The sequence below is a fragment of the Nipponia nippon genome, unplaced genomic scaffold (genome assembly GCF_047370975.1).
Source record: "Nipponia nippon isolate SJK-2023a ecotype South Korea unplaced genomic scaffold, ASM4737097v1 scaffold_3, whole genome shotgun sequence".
In the NCBI taxonomy this organism is placed as follows: domain Eukaryota; kingdom Metazoa; phylum Chordata; class Aves; order Pelecaniformes; family Threskiornithidae; genus Nipponia; species Nipponia nippon.
In genome coordinates, this window is record NW_028262347.1 from 96,538,999 (window position 1) to 96,562,302 (window position 23,304).

At 41.9% G+C, this 23,304-nt stretch overlaps 1 protein-coding gene across 1 annotated transcript in view; it reads left to right on the forward strand.

The window, feature by feature from the left end:
- Window positions 1–23,304, forward strand: part of LRIT1 (leucine rich repeat, Ig-like and transmembrane domains 1) — a 56,030-nt gene that overhangs the window by 30,991 nt on the left and 1,735 nt on the right. The window contains exons 2-4 of the mRNA XM_009465933.2: window positions 14,172–14,299; window positions 16,838–17,304; window positions 20,915–21,220. Coding sequence (XP_009464208.1) covers window positions 14,178–14,299; window positions 16,838–17,304; window positions 20,915–21,220 — 895 coding nt within the window. The 5' untranslated portion in view covers window positions 14,172–14,177. The remainder of the gene's footprint in view (window positions 1–14,171; window positions 14,300–16,837; window positions 17,305–20,914; window positions 21,221–23,304) is intronic.

Genomic DNA, 23,304 nt, shown 5'->3' on the forward strand with positions numbered 1-23,304 from the left:
TTTTCTACAGACCTACTCATTGCCCTAACAACAAGGTGCCACTAGCACGATAGTTGCTATTTTGACACATAACTTTCTTTATCCTCATAATCCTACTGTGAAATGGGAGCAAAAAGGGAGCTGAAGCACCAGGGATATTGGCTTCCCCCAGCGGAGGCCCCACACTGTGCTGACCTGGCTCTTAGTTGATGAAGATGTCAGACAGAGTGAGTTTGCTCCAGATGTGGCCAGAGCTTGTTCATGGTTCTCCTGACTACACAGTGGAGGTGCATTCACAGTCAGGGGTCTTGGTTGAAAACAGTGGTGGATTTTTTTTGCAGTTTTCCTGAAATCCGTGCTTACAGGCTGTGATGCCCAGGAGAACTGGTCGAAGCTTCAAGGCTGTTGTGAAACTGTCTTGCTGTGTTTTGTGATTTCTGGCATTCAATTTACAGCTGTTTTTGATGTAGGTAATTGCCTTGATGTATATGCTCTTGGATTTTGAAGTAGGATTCAGGAGGGCATGATATTTGTTAGGCTATACAGATGTTTGGTTTAAGCAGAGCAAAATTACATTGCACCACATAAATCCATCGTTATGTTTGTCTTTCACTTACCTACATGTCTTGATGACAAAGAAGGTGACAGCCCTGCCTCCTAGCCGGGCAAATGACTGATCTAAGCCTGTGTTTTAATAGTGATCCATTGTGTGTTCTTGCAAAAAATTAGTGCTAGATCTTGTAAATGTGCTGTAAATCTTTTTAGTGTGATTGTTTTGAAAATAGATGGCTCATTGTAATGCTTGTCAACATAAAGCTGCACAGCTCTTCTAGACTAGGGATAAAGGACATAGATATTGTGTGAACTGCCGTCCTGAGGGGTGTCAGGTGCTTTTGGTTGCTTGCCACTGTACTTCACCTTCACTCCCAAGCAAACCTTCCAAATGTGTTACACTGCTGGTATTTTTTGTGGTGTGTATTAAAGTCTGTGGCACAGACTTTGTTCATTCCAAAACTATTTTTTCTGTGAAAGTAGGCTACTACCCCAACCCCCTTGGATTTAGCAGATCTTTATTAGAATGAATATTGTGAACTTGTTGGCTGCTTTTCTTCAAGTGTCTTAAAAAATTTCCATGTCTAAACCTTATTTACTTTATCAACGCTGAGTCTAATAACACAAGTCAGTCACAGGCAAGCTTTTCAGTGGTGGTTCAGTGTCTGACTCAAGTGCAATTGGTATCAATAGAAACTTTACGCTTCAGGCTCTCAATATCTATTTTTGATGCTGTGGTAAGCTGACTTTCTAATAGTTCATCGGGATAGTATGGGATGATGTATGGTCCAATATGGCTGCTAAATTCAGTTAGTTATAAAGGGTTTTCTTCAAGCCAAGATGAAGTGTAAAAGGGGAATAAATTATTGAGTTTGACAGACTCTACTAATTATAGTTCTTTTTTCCAGTTGGTAAAACAAAGCTGCATTCGTTTCCTTTCCCTCCTTTTTATGTAAGACATAACCTTGCATCATGTATCCCTGTGAAGTCAGTGAAAACATGCAAAGGATAACAAGTTCACCAAAGACTCTTTAACTCTTTAAATTATGAAGATTTTTGTGATCCCTTTCTGCTTTATGCACTCTTTCGATAGCTACTTGCTGTTTCCAAATTCAGGGGAAAAGGTCTTTCACTCAACCTGATGTTGTCTTGCAAATTCATATTTTGAATTCCCACTGATCTGCTCTCTGCATCAATTAAACATCCATTTCATTTTACCCTCTTGCTTAAGAACACTTCACTGATTACTAATCTGTTTGCAAGGAACACGCAGAAAAAAGATCTGATAGGTTCTTGCCAGATGTCCCCATGGGTTTCATAAGACTGTATGGATTTGGTGGGAGCATATTAATCTTTGTAAAATATGCATTCATACAAGCACAACAAAAAAAGGTGCAGTGCAAAGATAACAGAGCACTCATGCACTCTGAATTTTCTCCAAGCAATCAATGAAGATTACTGACATACTTTTTTATATTGACAGCAAGAACTTTGCTAAATTGATGTATTATTATTCCTCTGCCTTCCTAATCCTTTCTTCTCATTCAGGTTTAGCCAAATCATCTTTGACATTTTATATTCAAAAACACCTTTAAATGACAAACTTCAGCATATCAGCAGGAGTGGGCTAGGAATACAGCCACGCAGCACTTCAGTTTCATATCACAGAGATGAGTGGTAATCTTGGTCCCCATGGGAAATGCTTCTCATCAAGGAAAGGAAACCAGAAAGCATATTGTCTGGAGACCTTTTAGTTGCAATTGTGTAAATTTGTTTTGATTTGGAAGCAGTGGTTGGGAATACACCCCAGACCCTAAATAGGCACCCAGCATTGGCCACGGGAGGGACAATGCAGGGGACAAGCCTGCAGAGCAGCATGTGGGCAGGCATCAACCCTTTGGACAAGCCTGCAGCCGTGTAGTAACTGTTCTTCTCAACAGTCTGGCAGCATAACACACTCCTCAATCGGATGTTCTCTGCAGCTGCCTCCAGAGCTCTTTGGAGGAAAAAGTAGTGGTGAAGGCCTGGGGATGGCCAAGGAGGTTTGGGGGAAGCAGAAGCCATGCTTTTGGGGGCTGAGCATGGCAGCCCTGGGGCCAGTGGGGAGGACGTGAGGGTCTCCAGAGCGGGGCTAGTGATCTCTGCGGACAGCATGGGGGCCAGGGGTGGGAGGTGCTGCCTGTGCAGAGGAAGGTAGAGGAAAGGGCTTGCTTGCAAGTGCAGAGAGCCAAGATCAGGGATAATATCCAGGGAAAGCTCCTTGGCCATGCTGAGCCAAAGTGATGGAGCTGTAAATTCAGTGGGAAGTAAGAAAGCAGGAGGGCATCTTCAGAGTCAGAGCCAGAGCAGAGGTGTGTGAAAATCCCTTCAAAAAAGGACGCAGCTCCCTCATCTCCTGCCCAAATGCCATGCGTTAACCCTGTGCTTGTCTACACAAGGATGCAGTGCTAGCTGGGTCCAGACAGTCATTCACAGCCATGCTGTGGCCTGGTCTCTGCACTTGAGCGGCTGCCCGGGACCAGGCCGCGCTGGGGCTGGCTTTCCTACACACTGCTGCACTTTAAGCATTAGGGAGATGAAACTTGCTGTAGTTTGAGAAGCATCGCCTTTCCCTGCTACTATTTGAATTGCCCCTCTAGAGACAGGTAGCTTAATTCATAGTAAATTGAATACATATTTGATAAATATACGTATATCCACTCAGGCTAGAAAATTAACAAAGTTGCTAGAACACTAATTGCATCCTAGACTTCTTAGTCTTTGCTGGATACACCAGTCATGATTGTTATCAAATATGTATAATCGGTGCCTTGATCTGTTACCTGTCCCTCAAAATGGATTTTAGACACCTATAAATAATATGTTTTGCTTTCAGTTAGCCTTCTAATTTTAGGGTCATATACATATTCACAATATAATGAAATATGCTATCTCTCTGTGCTGAATAGCAGCATATTTCAGGACTTCGGAGGAGAAGGCAGTCCTACTGAATATAGGATATACCTGACACTGTTTGTTTAGTTTGCCCTGTGGGGTTCAGGCCTTCCCACAGCAGGCAGAATAACAACTCTTTCAGGAATTACAGTTCAAAGACCAGTACCCACTTCTCAAAGGAAACTCCACTTTCAAGAGGGGCTTTAGTTGTATTAAGAGAGGATTTGCACAGCAGCTCTCATTTGTTTACTATTGCTCTTGTAAAGAAGCAAACGGGACTCCCTCTGAACCATTCCTCAATGAGTCTATGCTACTGACCACGTACATAAATGAACTTCTTAGGCCATATATGACAAAGGCACCTCATTTTTCCTGTCACTGTGATATTGTATATCTTGCTTGTCTTAGTAGTCTTCTACCAGTGTCTCTCTGTAGGGATTTCCTCAAACTTTCTGCTGATACTTCCCTCACAAACATTACTTAAGCCTGAATTCTGCATGGCTTTCCTTGACTTCAGTATAAGATCTGTGTTTACATTGAGAGGGATTCATCACATGTGAATTTTCCCATATAAAACCCAAATGTGCTAATTATCTAGTATAAGCTAGGCTTTCTCTACTGTTACTGGAGGGAATGGGCAGCTCCCAAGCATCACCTGTCTTAGGACAGGACAAATTGTGCTCTGGAGACACCTCTTGCTCTTCACTGACTGTCGAGAGCGCCCAGGGGCTACTTCAGATTGATGCGTACCTTTCAGGTGGCTATATTATGGAGCAGTCCAATCATTTGTACCAGAACGTAAAAGATTTGGGGCTTTCCACTTCTTTTCTGTTTTTTTTAAAGGTTGCCTAATTGATTTAGTTTCTGTTATCCAATCCTTTAAGCTCAGTCCAAGAAGCAATTTCTTCAAGCTGAGTTGCCTTTTATAATAGACTGGAACGAGACTTGTAAAAACTGCATTATGTTATCTCACAAAACTAAATTAATCATGATGAAGGCAAAGCCTTCAGTTGTGGTTTTGTTGTCATCTCTAATGTGAGAATGTTGCTAAATTATTGTTTGTTTTGTAGCTAGCTAATGAAGGAGGAGAGGAGTTTTAAAAACGTGCCATTTCAAAATGATGCTTCCAGGCTCTCTTATTCAACTTTCAGTTACTTTAGTCGTGGTAATTTTTTAGTTTTTAGAGAAAAAACCCCAATCAGTTCCTGAATAGAATCTTTGGTAGGCAGAATCTCACCATAAACAGAACTCTTGATTAGGAAATTGCTTTTCAGACAGACAAAATGTATGAAACATATGTTACATAGGTATCTTACAGGTAATCTACCAAGTTGGTAGAAAATGCCCAGGAAACAAATTGTTTTGCTTATGTTCCTCCAGTGAATGAAGTAACCTGCCAAACACTTTACATGAGACATTGAAGCAAATATAAATGTTAATTTTAAAACTTTAATGGGTGCATTTAGTTAATAAGGTAAAAATGCCTAGCATTGTTGAGGCTAAAATACAGGCGCTGAGTTTCTGTCAAGAAAACAAGAGAAGCTTGGTATTTTTTTCCAATGTATTGGTAAAAAAGCTTAATGTCCATTATGATAGATGATTAAGCTCTCCCCAGATGACAGGACCTTCCAAGGACCTTGCACACCCCTTTGCTTCTATGAGAATTCCTCAGGGAAAGCCCTCACCAAAACTTCTCGTTATACATTTCTTGCAGGCTGCAGCAAAAATGCCATCTCCTGCTGTTGCCCTTGGAGCATCAGCCTTCCCCGTGTTTCTTCTGTTGTGAGCGGGACTGTAAGACTGCTTTTGCCCTAGTGTTGTGGTTTAACCCCAGCCAGCAGCTAAGCACCACACAGCCGCTTGCTCACTCCCCCCTGGTGGGGTGGGGGAGAGAATCGGAAGAGTAAAAGTGAGAAAACTCGTGGGTTGCGATAAAGACGGTTTAATAGGTAAAGCAAAAGCCACGCACGCGCAAGCAAAGCAAAGCAAGGAATTCATTCACTACTTGCCATCGGCAGGCAGGTGTTCAGCCATCTCCAGGAAAGCAGGGCTCCATCACACGTAACGGTTACATGGGAAGACAAGTGGCATCACTCTGAACGTCCCCCCCTTCCTTCTTCTTCGCCCAGCTTTCTATGCTGAGCATGACGTCATACGGTATGGGATAGCCCTTTGGTCAGTTGGGGTCAGCTGTCCCAGCTGTGCTCCCCCCAGCTTCCTGTGCACCTGGCAGAGCATGGGAAGCTGAAAAGTCCTTGACTAGTATGAACATTACTTAGCAACAACTAAAACATCAGTGTGTTACCAACATTATCCTCATACTAAATCCAAAACACAGCACTATACTAGCTACTAAGAAGAAAATTAACGCTATCCCAGCTGAAACCAGGACACCTAGCAAAGATCCTCTGAAGGAAATAATTGAGTTTCTCTGAAGATGGGTCTGCATGGGTTTAATATTACTGTGTCTGCAGGCAGATGGGACAGGAAAGTCAGCACTTAGAGGAAGCTCCTGATCATCATAGGCTTCCCAGGTTTCCTTTTCACTCTTATCATGGTAAAGCTAGGTCATCAAAATTAGGGCAGTTATATATCAAGGGTTGAACAAATGAAGGATGGGCTGTAAAGCAAATCAGAAGGACCAAAACATGGCACCTTTCCTTTTTGCCCTTCTGTGGGTTTCCTTTGTGCCCTTCTGAGAGGCTACTTGAGGCATGCCCTGATTTTCTGCTATTATCTCCCCAAACTCCCCCTCTCTTATTTCACAAATAATCATATTTGAAAAAAAAAATGTGTATAATGAAGCATTTAGTCCAAGAATAATCAGAAAAAAAAAAAAAGAATAATTACACCGGCAATGTAATTCTCCTGTTATGACCCCACCACTTCCATATATACACATACATTGCATCACTGAAAATAATAGACTGAGAGGAGCTTATTGCTCTGAGAAAAATAGTGTTACGAAGATAGAATACACCAGGGCAAAAGCTTTCCTTTTCCCTTTCTTCCTACCTTTTCTCCCTTCTTCTGTTTTCTTCTTTTTTTTTCTATTTTTCTTGGTCCCTGTGTGTAAGACTTGCAGCTTCCAAGAGGTTTACTAGAACTGCCACAAGGGCATGTACGTGGCCTGCAAAATCTTGAGGCTGTAGGCAGGTAAATCAGAATAGGAAAGCTGGTGATTATCAGACTGGAAAGAGGGCAGAGGGCTGCTGTGTAAAACATTATGCTCCATCTGCATTCAGGAGCCAGATAAACAGTGCCGGAAGTTTAATTCTTCTTGCATGCCTGAGGAAGCAAAATAAAACAGGCACTGTTTCCTAAGCAGAGGTGACTCTGCAGGGCTTAGACTAATACTATTAAGGTCCAAATCAGAAAAGGTTGTTGCAGTCAGCGATATTACTGCGTGACCCCCTCTGTCACGCAGCTAAGGATGCTAAGCCCAAAGTTAGCTGATTTTGTTAAACTGTAGGAACCTTACTGGATTTTAGGGAATGAAGGTACAATAGACAAGAGGGGCCAGGACTATAAACCTGAAGAAGTTTTATCCATTTAAAATACATGTCAGATATGACTATGGTATGTCCAGTCATCAAAATGGATTACAGTGGGCTGGTATGTGGCTGTGGCATCGCAGAGAAGAATAGTATTTTTTTGCTGTGAGAATGATGTTTCTGGACATAACATTTATGCTGTTCCAGGTGTTTGTTTTGGTAATTCTGTGGGTGTGTGCATGTGTGTACAGACACACAAATACTTCTCTGGTCTTACTCACTGTGTATTTGGTTTCCTTCTTTAGAAGACTTGTAAAAATTCCCCTTTAGCTACTATTCTCATCAGAAGTCAGTCAAGAGCTTATGGCTAGCAGAGCATATGTATTAATTTTTCTATTCATGATAACTTAAGATTTAAATCTGGAAGTTTATATATATGTGTGTGTGTATATATATGTGTACAAGTCAATGATGCACTTGATTAATTTATATGTTTCTTTCCCTAATCTTTGTGTCACGTCTTCTCTGGCTGTGCTCCATTAGAGATAACAGATCTCGGTCTTCGATAAAAACTTTTAGAGTGCCTACACCTTACTAGAGCTCCTGGGCATTGTTTCAGTATAAATGTGAAACAGTCAGCACTTCGTAAACCATACATTCCAGCAGTGAGAAGTTGCTGCAATGCTTCTCGTTTCCTCCTTTTCTCCCCCCCCCCCCCCAGCTGTAATGTCAAGAGAGTTGGCATAGCAGAAAGCTGATAAATGGCTGTAGCATGTATGAGTGATACTTGTTTTGAGCTTTAAAGGTCTTTTTGTGTGTGTAACAAAACTAGTCAGAAACATCAGTATCCTCAAAAAGATTCGCTCTGTGCAACTCAGTTGCGTTTTTCACATTTCTGTTATTTTTTTGACAGTACCTTGGTGGATGGTTTTATACATGGAATTATACATATTTTCTGTGCATTTGTTGTTTGTGACTGGAAGCGTCTTCCAGCTTCCATCTAGTGGGCAACACAAGTTCACCCTCTCATTAGCACTCAAGACTAATAGCCTCAAAGACAGGTTTGCAGAGGGCTTTTAAGAAAGAGATAGTTAGATCATCTGCTGTTTTCCCTCTGCAGAGGAGTTTACAGAGAGTTTGTCCCAGAGACTTTTGCTCTGGGGTCTTGTACATCTGACCCCAGTGGCATTTGCCTATCTTTGTGAGGCTTTTGGAGAAGAAGAGTAGAAGAGCCATGGCTGGCCCAGTCCTCCCTTAAAGTGAGGCAAGAGTTCGTGTCACCTCCTCCACCCCAGGACCAACCTTGCCTTACTGCTTACTGAGGGGATCACTCTCCCATTGGATCTGAAGGTCCTGGGTACAATAGTGTCATGGACACCCAGCACTTTGAATTTGTGTCAGTCATGACGAGACCTGCCTAGGTGCACGAGCCCAAAGGGAGGAGGGAGGGAGAGACGAGGTGGATTGGTGTACACCTCCATCTTCTGCTAGACTTTGCCTGACTGAGCATTGCTGGTTGCAGCGTGGCCTTGTGAAGTGGCTTCTGCTGTGTGGACAGAAATGGGTCAAATGCTGCATTCATAAGGGAGGCGTACGCATCTACCTCTCCCTTGGGTTTGAGGTCTGTACTCACTTTTGCTGTTCTGTAGTGGCTATAACAACCAAGGTATATGTATGCACAAAAGAAATGCCACTGGTAGACTTTTAATGCTCTATGCCAAAAAACTGTTTGGGTGTCTTTTCTTCAGCACATCTAGAGGTCTATTAATGACTTCAGTGCTCTAGGTCTGGAGGAGCTGCCTTCATCAGCATTAAGCGCAAGATCCAATTTAGAATGACGTAATGCATTAACGTGCTCTCAACTTGCATCAGTGGGAAGGATTTTCCACTTTACAAGATGTGCCCTGCCAGAAGCTTCTTGGAGATGCATTTACCTAATGAAATTGATTTAGTGTCTGGCCTGTGTTGCCTGCTAATAAAACCTTTCAGACCAAATCATGATAATGAGGTATTTTATGGCTTTCATTTATAATAAAATATGATGTTTTACTTGCTTTATATGTATATAAATCCCCATAAGTATATGGGGAAAAGAAGTAAAAATAAATTCTGTCCAATGACCATATTAAAAATGAGTGACTTAGTGGAGCATGCTGAGTTTGTCACTCAAGTTTTGCTTTTGAGCTTGTAAGTAGAATCTGCTGATAAAACATTTCTGGGTTCAAAAAGTCTATATGGGAAAAAAATGGAAACTATAATGTCAAGTAACTAACTTAATCTTATTAAGAACAAACCAAAAAATTTTCTCTAAATTATATGCCACTCAAGAAAGATAGGAAAGATTGTCATGTGCTGAACTTTGCTGACTTTGACCCCATTTGCTTCGCATTTACTCACACCAAAAATATAAACAGGGGATCTGGTTATTCTCAGAGACTGCAAAACAAATTCTTACACTTCTGCTGAATGCCACTTGCTCGTGGCTTCTTTGTATGTTTTTTTCTCCAGCTGATATTTTTAGCTTGATGCAGAGAAGAAACTCTTTACTTCCTAAGTAAGCAGCAAGGAGCACTATTTTTATGATTTTGAGTGCAGAATTGTGCCCATGGAAGTGAAGTGCCTAACTCCCACTAGTTTCATTATGGAATAGAATTGGCTGTCATGAAAAAAGTGTTTTTACTCTGCACTGGTACCTTCGGAACTTGCAAAGGGTGATATTGATTTTTAAAATCTCATCTAAATATCACCTGCACCTACAAGGAAATTAGCTAATGAGTGTTCATTTTAAATTAAGCAGCATAATGTGTGAATAACTGTTCAGTAGTTGGGAGGAGATAATACACTTCAGACTTAAAAATGCCAGGAAGATCTAGAAAGCTGTTGCACTGCAAACAAATGCTTCAGGACAAACCAGAACTGTGTGTAAAAGTGAATATATGGTCTGCTGAACACAGTAGCCAGATTTTGCTTCCAGTTTTATCTCTTCCATTGCACTGAATTAGGGAGGGAGCATGGATGTAACCAGAAGCAGCAGCATCTTGCAGCCCGCTCGCCGATGCTGCCTCGTGCGTGCTTGCAGTTCCTGTCATGCAGTGCCTGAACTGCACGTACTGGCATCTACCCTTATGTTTTCAGGCATCTCGTTTCATTGCCTTTGTTCTACCAGTTCTCTCTCTTCTCTTCTGCCTGCTCCTTTCAATTACATCTATGAAGCCTGTGCAGCAGGGGAACACGTCTTTTCCCTGTGCACCAAGGCCTTCCTCCTCCTCCTTTTCCTCCTCCTCCAGCTCCTTATGTCCAAAGCCTACCTGAGCTGGTTTCCTCACCTCCTGATGAACCTCTTGTCAAGCTTCCTCATGGTGAGGCTAGTCCCTCCCTCTTGGCCATTCAGATCAAGCCTAACATGGGTGTATCTGTGACTTGACACTTAACCCATCATTTGCGTCACTTGGTGGTGATGTACCAATGAAGGATTATAAGAGAATATAACAAATGGGGAGGAAAACCTTAAACACATAAGTGCTGGTAAAACAGAACTGGGTTATTAGTTGACTGGTTCTTTTCCCTCCCTTTTCCACGTCTCTGACACATCTGCAAATACACTCCAAGGTGAGAAACATGTTACCACTTTTATTTATCTTGTTTTATTAATCTCTCAGCCTACCACCAGGTCTTTCTCTTTCCTGTTCAGAAGTGAGTCTGTCATGTTAACTAAATAGCGGCTTTCTTGACAAAGTGCATAGCATTAGCAGCTGCTAAGGCATGCTTTATTGATTGCTGTTGTTTTTTATAAATTAAGTTTACTTCTACTGCTCCCGACATTTAGTTGTAACTTAGATGTTTCATTTGTGAGGCAAAATTGAGGCTCATGAAAGCAAATCTAACCATACAGTTACTGGCTATTTTCTACAAGTTTATTATTCCAGAGCTCCAATGGAGGGAAACCACTTTGTCAGATGCATTGAAAAAAATAGAAGCAAGAGGTTAATTATGTTGAATTGCTTTTTCAAGTAGAATTTAACTTCAGTGGGGAGAGCGATGTTTCAGTCAATGTTGCGAGTACTGAGCTGAGGCAGAGTCTGGGCAGCAAGGCAATTTGACCAATGAGTGCACTAAAAAAGCCGATGAGCTTGGTCTTAGCTTGGAGGTCATTAAGGGAACTGACAAATCATTAAATCTAGAAATGGGACCTAATGGAAGTTGATGAGAGAACAACTATGGATATTTAATGAGCAGCACTGCATCATGTTCTCATCTCTTCAGAAATAAATAATGAGATACTTGAATTTCTCTTTGAACAACAATAAATGTAGAATGTAAAAATAGCATGGGGAAAAATAATCCTTTGGGCCATCCTCTCAGTAAGTGATTTCTACAAGCCTTAATTAATTATCAGAGTTACTTGTGAAACAACCTTATGTGAAACTATGGCACCATAAAATGTCTGTTTAATAGTTAGCCCCAAACCACATCTAGATTACCTTGAAACTCTGGGAGTTCGTTACACAGAATTATTGAAAAATTGTCAGTGTAATTTCATCCTGCTGAAGAATACAGGATGAATTCTGCATGAAAACAGCTATACGCCAGAAATCCTGGTAAGCAATCTTTGTTAGGAACAGTGCCTTATACTGTTCCTGTAACATGCTCATTAAGCTTCAGGTAGTTTGTACATAGGAATGTTATTGCTGTGCTTCTGACTGGTAACTTCTGATTAAATATTTGAAAGAAAAAGCAAAATCAACAGGTCCGCAACAGGGAGGGGTGTTGGAAAGGAGAGGTGGGAGGTGAACTCTGGAGCTGGAGCTACTTCAGCCAGTTTATCCCATAGGGATCCTCCCCGCATGGGTAGATCCTCAGCCCGGGCAGGAGAGCAGGGGGCAGTAGGGAAGCAGGGTGGGTTACACCATGTAGCCTTCTGCATCCAGCTTAGCTGGGGAACTGGGCTCCCTTAATTCCCTCTGTTGCCAACAGGAAAAGAGAGCAGCTTCAGCAACAGGCAACTCAAGTTGCCCATGTTACGCTTATTTTGGAACATCCTGTCTGTCTTGACAGCTACCTTGGACTAGTCTTTTCTTAGGGATTTGAGATAGCTGCAGAAGCATGGAAGAGATTTGAGTTTTGAGGAGTAACATCCACAGCAGCTCTTCAAAATAGGTCTGTGTCTCATCGCAATCTCAGGTGGAAGCTTTGCATGTCGAGTAGTCTGTGGTGGGGTTTTTTTGTTTGTTTGTTTTTTAAAATCTTTTCTTCTTACTTCCAAAACGTCTTGCAGGCTAGATTGTTCATATTTCTTCCTTGGCTTTATGGCAGTTCATGTGATTTGATTCTTCTGTGCATCTCTGCAGAAGGGCAGCTGTAGATACAACCAGGCTTTTAGAAAGGTGCAGAGCTCTAGGGAAATCTGACTTTAGATGGTTACCTACAAGAGGTGGACAGAAGAGCCATGGCGTTTTCAAACACTGACAGAAGAGACTGTGATGGGTACTTTTTCTGATCAATATATTGATATTGATATTTCTGGTCAATATATTGATCAATATACTATAATTAAGATCCAAGAAAACCTAATTTTTAGAGAAATCTTTGTGGTTGTAATTCCTTTCCCCTTTTTCTCTGACCTTAGGTGAAGGAAAGGGAAGCTGGGAAGTGACGGGTGCTGAAAGGCCAACAGGATGCCGGGTGGTTTCTGCCTCAATCAGCCACATTTGATCCCACACTCCCATTTCTTTGGGTGAAGCAGATGGCAGAGCTCATATTGAGTTAACAGGGTCCAGGATTTTAGTAGAATTGCTCATGTTTCACGCTGGAGTGAGGCATCTGGGACTCTCCCCTGTAACACTGCTGGGTACTGAGGCTTTCCTGAGCTCCAGAACTGGAAGAGAAATATTTTCCTAAAGCATCTCTGAAGGAGTAGTGTCTGGTTAGTGCTTTATTGCTAGCTGTTCAGCTCCATTCAGTTACTTCTCATTTCTGTTAACTTTTAACTTGTGTTTTCTGTTTTGTGTCTGACACAGGGATCAGTTTTTTCTGCCAAAGCTATAATGCAGTATGGCTGGGAAATGGGGGAGTAGCAAACTGATCAGGTTGAAAGTAATCATCTATTAGTTTCTCCAAAGCCTTTTACTTTTAAGGGAGTGTTGCACATTTGTGGTGTGAGTGATTTATATACTTTCATACTCAACAGAGAAGAATAGTCTTTATAAATGTCCTTGCTAGTATGAATAAAATTCTTTTCCCGTCTCAAGTAGCAACTTCTTAAGCTTTATGTTTGTGCATATTTGGGTTCTACTTTTCTCACATGTGTTGCGTTCTTTGGTGTCAGATGAAGACTGCTGAAAACATGGGTGGTCTCCATCAGCTTTGCAATGATGGCTGCCTTTGCTAATAGGAGGGAAACAACTCTCTTCAAGGGGACTGGACAAAAATAATTTGACACTCGGTCCTGGGCTGTCCTTAAGACAGACCTGAGCTTTTCTTAGCATTCCTGAAGCTGTCCCACAGCCCTGCATCAGGTGGTGCTCCCAAAAATGGTCCCTCATCTGGGCTTTCCTGTATCACCAAGTCAGAGCACAGTGCTCAGTCCTGCAGGTGTGTGCTGGCCCTGATATAAACCGAAATATGTGCCTATTTACTGGGTTATTCATTGTTTATTAATATCAGGCATGTTGCCAACACTTCAATCATTGCTTGATCAAACTAGGAGTTTTTAAAAGAAAATAAAGCCTTTTAATAGTATCACTATATATTTTCAGTATTCTTATATAGGAGGCTTACCTTCCATTAGCACAAGAAACTGTTTTTAAGTATTCCTAATTCCCTGTGAGGAAGTAAATTATTGCTAATTCCTGGTCAGATAACAGTTATCTTGTCTGTGATGCAGGTCCCCAAAAAATATGTTTGCTTTTTTCTTGCACCAGAGCCACAGAGGGTGCACAAGAGCCTGAGGAGGGTGTTTTGATGGGGCTCTCTGAGGGAAGACATGCTGTCAGTACGGTTCCAGGAAGCAATAAGCACCTTCATGAAAATAACTCAAGTCCCCATCCTTAATCCCTGCCTATCCTTTTTTATCTGATGGACTCAGCGAGGGCTGGAAGATCACAGTGCGGCTGAAAACGAAAGGGAGTTAACAAGATGTGACCAGTCAATGGATAAAACAATAGGCGAAACCCTCTGCGTTGTCTAGTGCTCAGGTGTCCTTCCCATGCACAGGTAGCCATGTGGATCGTGGTGAGCTTGCTCTGCTGCTTAACGCTCGGAGGGCTGCCACGGGCAGGCGGCTCGTGCCCATCGCAGTGCAGCTGCGCCTTCCACAGCCTCAGCGAAGGGACGAAAGCCAGGTATGCTGATACTCTCCCCAGGGGGGTTGCCGCTCTTTCTCTGGGTGTTGGGGATTTTATTTCTTCTCTTCTGTAAGGATGCTCGGAGGAGAAAATATTGCATCCAGACTTCGTGTCCATTATTTTTCCAGTCACTTTGCACTCTAGCTTTATTTGCAGAGGATTAGCTTCTGAAAACACAGTAAGCTGATTTCAGAGAAAGCGTTTGAGCATCTCCTCTGTCAGAACAGAAGTGACATAATTACCGCTGGTGCAATGGCAAAAAGGGAATAAAATTTAAACAACATTTTCTTTTTTTTACCTTTATGCTGAAAATGCTAGTTTTAAAAGGCTTTATTTTGCTCTGCCGGTTTGTTTCTCAAGCGTAACTAGATTTGGTTTATGTTGTGCTACCAAAAGCTGCAATTCCATTTATTTAAAAAATCCTTCAGTTTGAGATTTTAGGCAAAGTGATAGACACTAGAGGAGAATGAATAGATAATAATAATAATAAAAATAAGAGAAGATAGTTCTCAGACTGGAAACTTTCAGTTAAAAAAGAAAAGACCAGAAGGGCATCCATTTTTGAACGCGGCGCCATTGTACAGTCATTTCTCTGGAGGACTGTAATAAAAAAGTCTTTCTGAAGGGTAATCACAAAGTAATGATCTGACTTAATGAAATACAGGCTACATTTTTATAAGGTGTTGTTCAGAGGAGAGAGGAGGTTTTGTGACATGGATACAGTATTTGCAAAATCCTTTGGAAGAAATTTTTTCTAGACGAGACCACAGTACTGAAAGGAAAGGCTGTCCCCTATATTTTGGAGCCCCATGAAATAGATCTACTTTCTTATCTCTTTTATGGTGCTATAGATTTAACACCAGAAACTTTCCCAATAAGAAGCTTGGTAGAGACACAAGTAGCCTGCAATTGTTAAAAGAGAGTGCAATACTAGGAGAGCCAATTATTGCTCCATAAATGTCACAGTTCCCAGCGGAATTTCCTCTCAGTGACTGGGAAAAGCTGTAGTGTGTTTTGGTAAGATACATAATAAAGCAAATATCTATTAGTCCCTTCAGGAGCATAATGTCACCTTTTTTTCTGCATTATGATTCGTATTTCTTACTAGTAGAAGGAGATTATCCCATAGATTAAATGTTTAGTGCTCACTGACATAGTTTAGGGACGCTATGAGAAGCACACTGTTTTACTGCCATGATGTCTTTGTTATCAAACATTTTGTGTCATGCCTACACAAAAAAAAAAAAATGTTTTCTTGAAAGAGGATTTCTGGGTTTTTCTTATTTGATAGATTTTTTCTCTTCCTCAAAATCTCAACTTTTAGCTGAGGGTGGGCAGCTTTTAATGCCACAATAGAAGTGCTGGATGAGAGTAATGTACTTTGATTATAAATTAATATTTTAACTGTAGGCTCGAATAACATTTGACTCGGGGAAACTTGCATGAGCAGTTCAGCGATGTTATTTGTTTTTCTTGATAGTAGAGGAATAATTGCTTTCAGCCAAAAGCAATCTGGTTTTGGCAGCTTTGTAATATTCTGCTTATCAGCCAGGCAGTGTGATAAGAAAATGTTACTTGACTCATCACATTACATTTCTTGCAGTATCTTGTTTAGCATGTGGAGTGGGACATGCCTGTCTAACCTGTTACCTTTTGCAAGGTGGCTTTGTATTTTGGTAAGAACTTGCCTTTCTCTCCTTGCTGATAGGTAAATTAAAGTGCAGCCTGAGAGACCTATTTTGTCTCCCTTCATTCCTCATGGCTATCTACAATCCCACATCTTGGCAAAGTCAAAGTCACAGTTTTTTGTACGAAGACTGCGAAAATGCAGCATAGGGTTTTCATGATTTGACCTCTAGAGATTAGAAATGGGATGGAACAATTAAGACACATAAATCTGCTTTGCTTTTAGTATAGCATTTTCCCAAGAGTTAATTTTCTGCACTTTCATTCTGATAACTGTACATGCCTGCGATGCAGCAACTGCTACCATCTGTACACACCTTCCAGGCTATTTCATAGTAGAGCAGAGCTTGCTGTAGTGTATTTCCAGTGAGCTGTTAGATGACTTTCTTATCCTCATTTCACGAACCAAAGATCCTGTGCCGTATTTAATCTATATTACTTCCTGCCATCCCACACATCAGTAAGGCTTCTTTTTGTATGTCTTTTATTGTTCAATTTATGGATCCTTTTGTTTTAACATGCACTAGAATCCTCTGTTGTCCATGAATGTTGTCACTGCTGTCTATCGTAAGTACTCTAAAAAAAAACTGAAAGAAAAAAAACCAGGAACGCTATATAGGCCAGACTCAGACTCACACCACTGCAATCTCTGCAGTCAAAAGGTACATATGAATTACTGCAAGTTGATGTACTTTATGGTGATGATGTGGAGATCAGCAGCGAGGAAGAAATGACAAGAAGAAAGCTTGTGAAAAAAGACAGGCAGATCAAAATCTTTCATTAAAAGAAAGTTTCAAAACCTTTTCAAAATACAAGAAAGTCACATCTATGTTTGTGTTTCCCCACCAGGACAGTGCTGTGTAATGACCCGGAGATGACCCTCACCCCCGTCAACATCCCTGTAGATACGTCCAAGCTTCGGATAGAAAAGACAGCCATCCGCAGGGTGCCAGGAGAGGCTTTCCACGCACTCCACAACCTGGAGTACCTCTGGATGCCCTATAACTCCCTGGCCAGCCTCAGTGGGATCACCTTCAAGGGCCTCCGTCGCTTGCAGGAGCTGAGGCTGGATGGGAACGACTTAATATCATTCCCCTGGGAAACCCTGGCTGACATGCCACAGCTAAGGCTTCTGGATTTACACAACAACGAACTTACCTCAATCCCTCCCGATGCTGCTCGTTATGTCAAGAATATCACATACCTGGACCTGTCTAGCAATAAGCTGATGACTCTTCCTCAGGCTCTCATTGCCACCTGGGCCAGCCTCCAGGCCGTTCCTTACTTCCCCAATGATAACTCCAAGATCATCCTAGGTAAGAGAAGTGCCTGTCATTTTGCAGGGGGCACAGATGTCAAGAGCTCTGCATCTTACTGTAGCATTTTCACCCACTGTGGTTACCACAGGAAGTATGCAGCTAATTTAATACCCCATCTAAAGTGTGCAAATTCATTTACATGTTAGCAAACTCACCTCAGGCTCCCCATAACCGGCTTATTACACCATAAACTTCATCATTTGCTTGAATCTTTGTAACACAAAACTGGTGACTCTTGCTCAAGCCCTTTTTATTTATTGACACTGCCATTTCTGACAGAAATACAAATATGATTAGAGCGCCACATCATTCATGTGCTCTTTTCTAATAACAATTACTATGCAACCGATCCATTCTAAGCAGCATTAAATAAAAAGATGGATATTTATTATGTCCAAATTAAAGAGCAATAAAGCCATCACTGAGCATAAAATCTGGGTCAGGACTGCCAGTTTGTCTCTTTGCAGAGCCTTGTTTATCTGTTCACACAGAATTAAACCCTAGTCTCCCCAAAGCCGCCAAGATAGCGCAGCCTTCAAGGGCAGCAATAAAGTTACAAGAATCCACTTTTTTGGTGACAATTCCGGGCTCCTCAGAAGTATGGCTTTGGGGCAATTGTCCATTTTTGTGTCAGAGGGCATGTTACAGATGACTTGAATCCTCTCAGTTGCAGTATCCCCAGATGAGGTTTCGAGCACATTTACTAGTTCAGGGGATTACTACTCAGCCTTTTAGCCATCGTGCACTAGTTCAAATCCATGGCAGGTTGACAATGGTTCGGAGTTGTTGCCATCTGCTGTCTTCACTTGCTATGAGCTGACCCAGCTCCACTGACTGTGTTTCGTCTGCAGCGTGTGTGCATCTGCATGTACTGCCTCTACAGCTACGGGTGTGAGTTCAGGCACTTGCTGATAATCTCATCAGAGACATTGCAAGTTTTCTCTCGCTCTGGGAAGTACCCGCTGCTCTTTGTTCTCTGGATAAATTTTGAGGGCTAAAGTTTTTAAAACCAAATTGCAGTGGAAAGAGACACAAGACTTTAAAAAGATTCAAATTGCCACCTACAAAGCTTTTAGTATCCTTAGCAGATGTTTAAGGTTTCGTTAGCATCAGGAGAGGAGCAGGTGTTTCGTCCTCTCATTTTGCCAGATGCGCTATCAAGTTCTTTAAGCCAAAGCTGGCTGTTTGGGATTGCCCATTTCATATGTGGCATGACAAGACACTGCCTAGATCATACTCTTTTCTTTCTTTATTTTTTAGAGTCAAGTTAATTGTAAAAATGTTATTCCATTCAATATAGATCAAGAAAGTATTTTGTCAAGAAGAACAGATCATGCCTTGATGCTCATGGCCAAGCTGAGTGTTTACGTAGCCAGCTGCGCACAGGTTGCTTTTGCCAGGATCCTAAAAAATTCATGTAGGCAAATGAGTATAATGCTAAGATCAATATGGTAATGTATAGACACTCCAGCTCTTAGATCCTATCCTGCTGACACCCATAGGGACCTGGTGTATGAAATCCATGTCCCTCGCAGGAGCAGAATGGGAGAACGCAGCTGCACGTTTCCGTTTTGCTCTGCCCATCAGTTTTGCTCATGGAGGCATAAAACAATCCATGAAAAATAAAGAGTCAGCCCAGTCCCTTCCTTTGTCTGCAGTGCATTGTTGTGACTCCTCTTCAGAGCCCTTGCTTGTAGACTACTTCAAGAAGAAGTACTTGCAGCCAGTACTGCCGACTGGTAGTCTGTGCCAGGCTGCAAGATTTTGCACGTGAGGATTGCCTGCGTGAGCCCACAGGACTGTGCTGTGCAGGGCAGCAAAGGGCTCATGGGGGCTTTGGGGGTGCCGTGGCATCAACTGGGGCTGGGGCACCTGCCAGGGAATCTGGAATAAATTGTTACCTAGTGCATGAAGTCAGAAGTAAGCTGCTAGCAAAAATGCCATAAAACAACAAAGCCAAGCTAAACTTTTATTTAGTCCTCTTAACTTCAATATATTAATTTATAAGAAGTGCCCTCCTGCCAAGGCCCACCACTTTCAGAGGCCCTTCCAAGTTCAGGGAAAATGGTATGCAGTGGTCTCAGCAAAAGGTTTTTCAGCAAAATCTTTAAAACAGATTTATTTGAGGCCTCAGGAACTTTTGATCAACCCTGTGTTTCTGTTGACTCTAGCAAATTCAAGCAGCCCCTTGATGCTCATGGAGCCATGTGGTGCACCCTCTGTGCTTGTGTCACAACTTGGCTCTTGCCAGAAAGCCGCTGCTTGCGTGCCTACTGCTGCAGTGCCCCAGGGGCCAGCAAGAGTGGGCACCACAGGGTGGGCAGCTGCTGTTTCCTCCCGCTGGGAACTGAGTATTAGTGCTCTCTACTTTCAGGCAGTTGCCAGCCCCAAGCCACGTCCTTGGGCTGCCTGTGGAAAGGAGGAGGTGAGGCCCCCTTGGAGGGAGCAGAGCTCACTCCCATGGCAGGCAGGAGGTCTGGGACACCATGCTCCTAGCTTAGGCTTCAAATGCGTGCCTGGGCTTAGGTGGTATAAATATCTCCAATGCCAGTTCTGCTAGCTAAAGTCGTTAGAGACCATAAACTTTGTAGGACAGGGGAATGTGAATATTTTTAATTAGGATGACACAGATTTAATCAGAATGCAGCAACTTCTGTTCCTGCATTGCTCTAGTTCTGATTTTGCTTTTTCAGTACCATCTTCACAGGTCTATTTTTAGTAATGTCTTGGTTTTTTAGAATTTGAGTTCAATAAGCACACACTGAGGTAGCAGAAAAAAGATAAAGAGAAACATTCTGGGACTCTGAAACAGGAGTGTATTCTTCAATATACCCCTTTCTATGTGCATATTCTTAATATAGTTATTGTCTATTTATGTTTTTACATACCGTAACATGTATATTCTTCAATTTACTCCTTAAAACAGTTCTTTAATCTTATCAAGTGTAAATTAGCATTTCAGGAAAAACAACTGGTAACTAAAATAATGAAAAAAACTTAGAATAACAGGGCTGGAAGAGAACCCTTACAGTCAACTAGGATCACCTACACCTATTGCAGGCCTGACAGTTGACCTGATAATCCGGCTAATATTTTAATAATGTCCAGTGAGAAGAATTTCCTAGCCTGTCTAGGGAGGACATAGTCTCTTCATACCAAAAAAGTCCACATCCCAATACAAACAAACCCTCCCCCACAGTTACTTGTTTTTTTCCATCGTGGAACAAAATGTGTTTATAATAACTTGTTGTTTTGCTTCTTTACATGCATAAATCCTGATGTTTCCATTATATGAATAATCTTGCTTTGAACGTAAAGAACTCAACTTCAGCTCCAGATTTTGAGATACCTTAGCAAGCCATATTTTTTCCCTTCTACTAACTGGCAACTACGGGATCAATCAACCTCAGCCAAGAGCAGCAGGGGGCTGTTGGGACACCCCCCCTGCCACCCCCACCCCCCTGCATACCCCTGCATACACACAGGCAGTCCTTACCCGGGCAGATTAGGAGCCTATCACGGTTTGTCCTGCTGAAAAATAGAAACAAAAGTGGCAGAAACAAAAGGTGCTGTTGGAGTGACTTAGTACTCTGGTTTATTTTGACAGGCTTGCAAGACAATCCTTGGGTATGTGACTGCAGTCTGTATGAAATGGTCCATTTCCTAAATTTTCAGTCTCCTAACATAGCATTCATTGAGCCCAGGCTGAAATGCTTCACCCCCCGGAGCCTTGCAGGAGTCTTCTTCAGCCAAGTTGAGCTAAGGAAGTGTCAAAGCCCCGTTGTACATACGTCCGTAGCCAAAGTAAAGACCATCCTGGGCAGCACCGTGCTACTGCGATGCGGGACAACAGGGGTGCCCATTCCTGAGCTCAGCTGGAGAAGGGCTGATGGTGCTCAACTAAATGGCACAGGTGGGTTTGGTTTAAGCTTTTCTTGTACATGTGGACTGTGAGGGAGACCTGCACCTTTATTTTCTAAGGGCTGTAAAGAAAATGGAAGGTTCTATGACAATAGATCCTTCCTACTGATAAAAGACCCAAAAAGTGGTGCAAAATTAAGATTCACTATAATTCACAATAGTATCATCATGTGCAATTCACTATAGCATTGTGATTTTCTATAGACTATAAAATTACTTAGATGTCGACGTAAATATCATCGGATAAATGTGTACTATCATGTGTAAAAAGTTGGGTTTGCTTTGTTTTGTAACAATTGTGGTGGTGGTGAGACATGTCGAGGGGTTTTCTGCAAACCTCTTGGAGCTGAAGAAATGAAATATGTCCAGCTGTAGCAAGAGGCTTTTTTGGGTTAGTTATTTAGTTATTCAGTCACTGAAAAGGCTTCCCACTGAATTATTTTATGGGTCTTTGAGAGTAATGATGAACTACTATTAATCAGTTAGTAAACATCTCTGGCAGATGTCTGGTGTGAATTCAACTGGGATTCAAATCTCCAGTGGCAAAGAAAGAAAAAATTGCAAAACTGCAACATAACTGCTATATTAAAAGAGAGAAGAGCCACCAAACTGCTGAAGGATACAATACTTCAGTGACAATGCTTCCAAGAAATGGTTCATTTCTGATGGATTGACAAGATCTCTTGGGAAAATGCTCTATGGGGGAAATGCTGACCAGGTCCCTCTTCTGGGCTCACCCCTCTTGTGGAGGAAGCCTTCAAATGAGCACTGTTTTTGTGACAGATCATGTTTTCATTTCCATTCACAAGAATAACTGGACCCCGAATTGCAATGTCGGTCCTTTAATGCATGGGGAATTTAGGGAAGAAACCTTTGCTGCACTCAAGGCAGTCATCCTGAGCTTTTTGCCCTAGAGGTTTTTAGATCAGGACCTGAACCTTCATCCCTCCAACCTCCCCCGAATGCTACTGTCTCCCAGGCCTGGCACTGACTTTCATAGAGGGTCTAAACTCAGCAGATATAGATGGCCAAGTATGGGGTCTGATCTTCAAAGGGTTGCTGGGGTCCTCAGTGCACAGAAACAGGTGAGAGAGCATTTTTCTTTCACAACAGTGGAACCACTTGTAATAAATATCCTTTTTTTGGGGATCTGCACAAGTCATTGCTCTGTTGTGCAGGATGTAGCAGACCTGCTCCTCATAATGATAATGTCTACCCATCGTGCTGCAAACATCCCTCCTACACTTGAAGGAGAACCACAACAAAAAATAAAACAGAGAATGCTTTCCTGAAAGCCTATGTTGAGTTTACTTTGAGCTACAACTGAGAATGATGTATTTTTTGCCCCATTAAATCAGCCTTTAGCACCTTTCAATAAAAAGTTGGCTGAAAATATACCTTATTTCTCAGCAATGGCAGCTTCTGTGCCAATGCTATAATATGACTGTTTGAAACGTTAGTGTTCTGAATAGAAAGGAGTGAGAAACAGCCCACGGTCTGTATGTATGGGGAAGTGCCATAGGAAGACTGGTAGTTTTATGTTTTTTAATATACCCATTCAGTAAATAATTAAACTGAAAAAGTCACTTCTGCTGCCATTGTATTTCACGACCCTTGGAACGTGCCCTGGCTGCCAAGGCTTGATCCTGACCCCACGACAGCTTGGGAGAAGTTTGCATCCTATCTTACGTTTGCCTTTCGGACATCTCCCTGGTTTACCTTTCAGTGAGAAAGGGCAGAGACAGTACGTCATCCTGAGGAGGCTGGTTAAATACTGAAGAAAGTGCTTTACTCTTCTGCATGATCCTAGCTCTTTTTTTTCCTGCACAAATAGAAAAAGGCAAAAAAAGCTAGTTTTAGCCTCCTGGTAAACCAAATGAGAAAATCAACACTCAGCTGTGTACATATCGTTCAGTGGTAAGTGATCAGACTTCCCTGTGTTTGGCTCAATATAAAAACCTGCACTAATAATTCAGCAGTAAAAGGGGTATTATTTTGCAGCTATTTTTCTCCATATACTCTAGACTAGTCCATATATGGTTTTTAGAAGAAAATCTCCACTGTTTGTATTTTCTG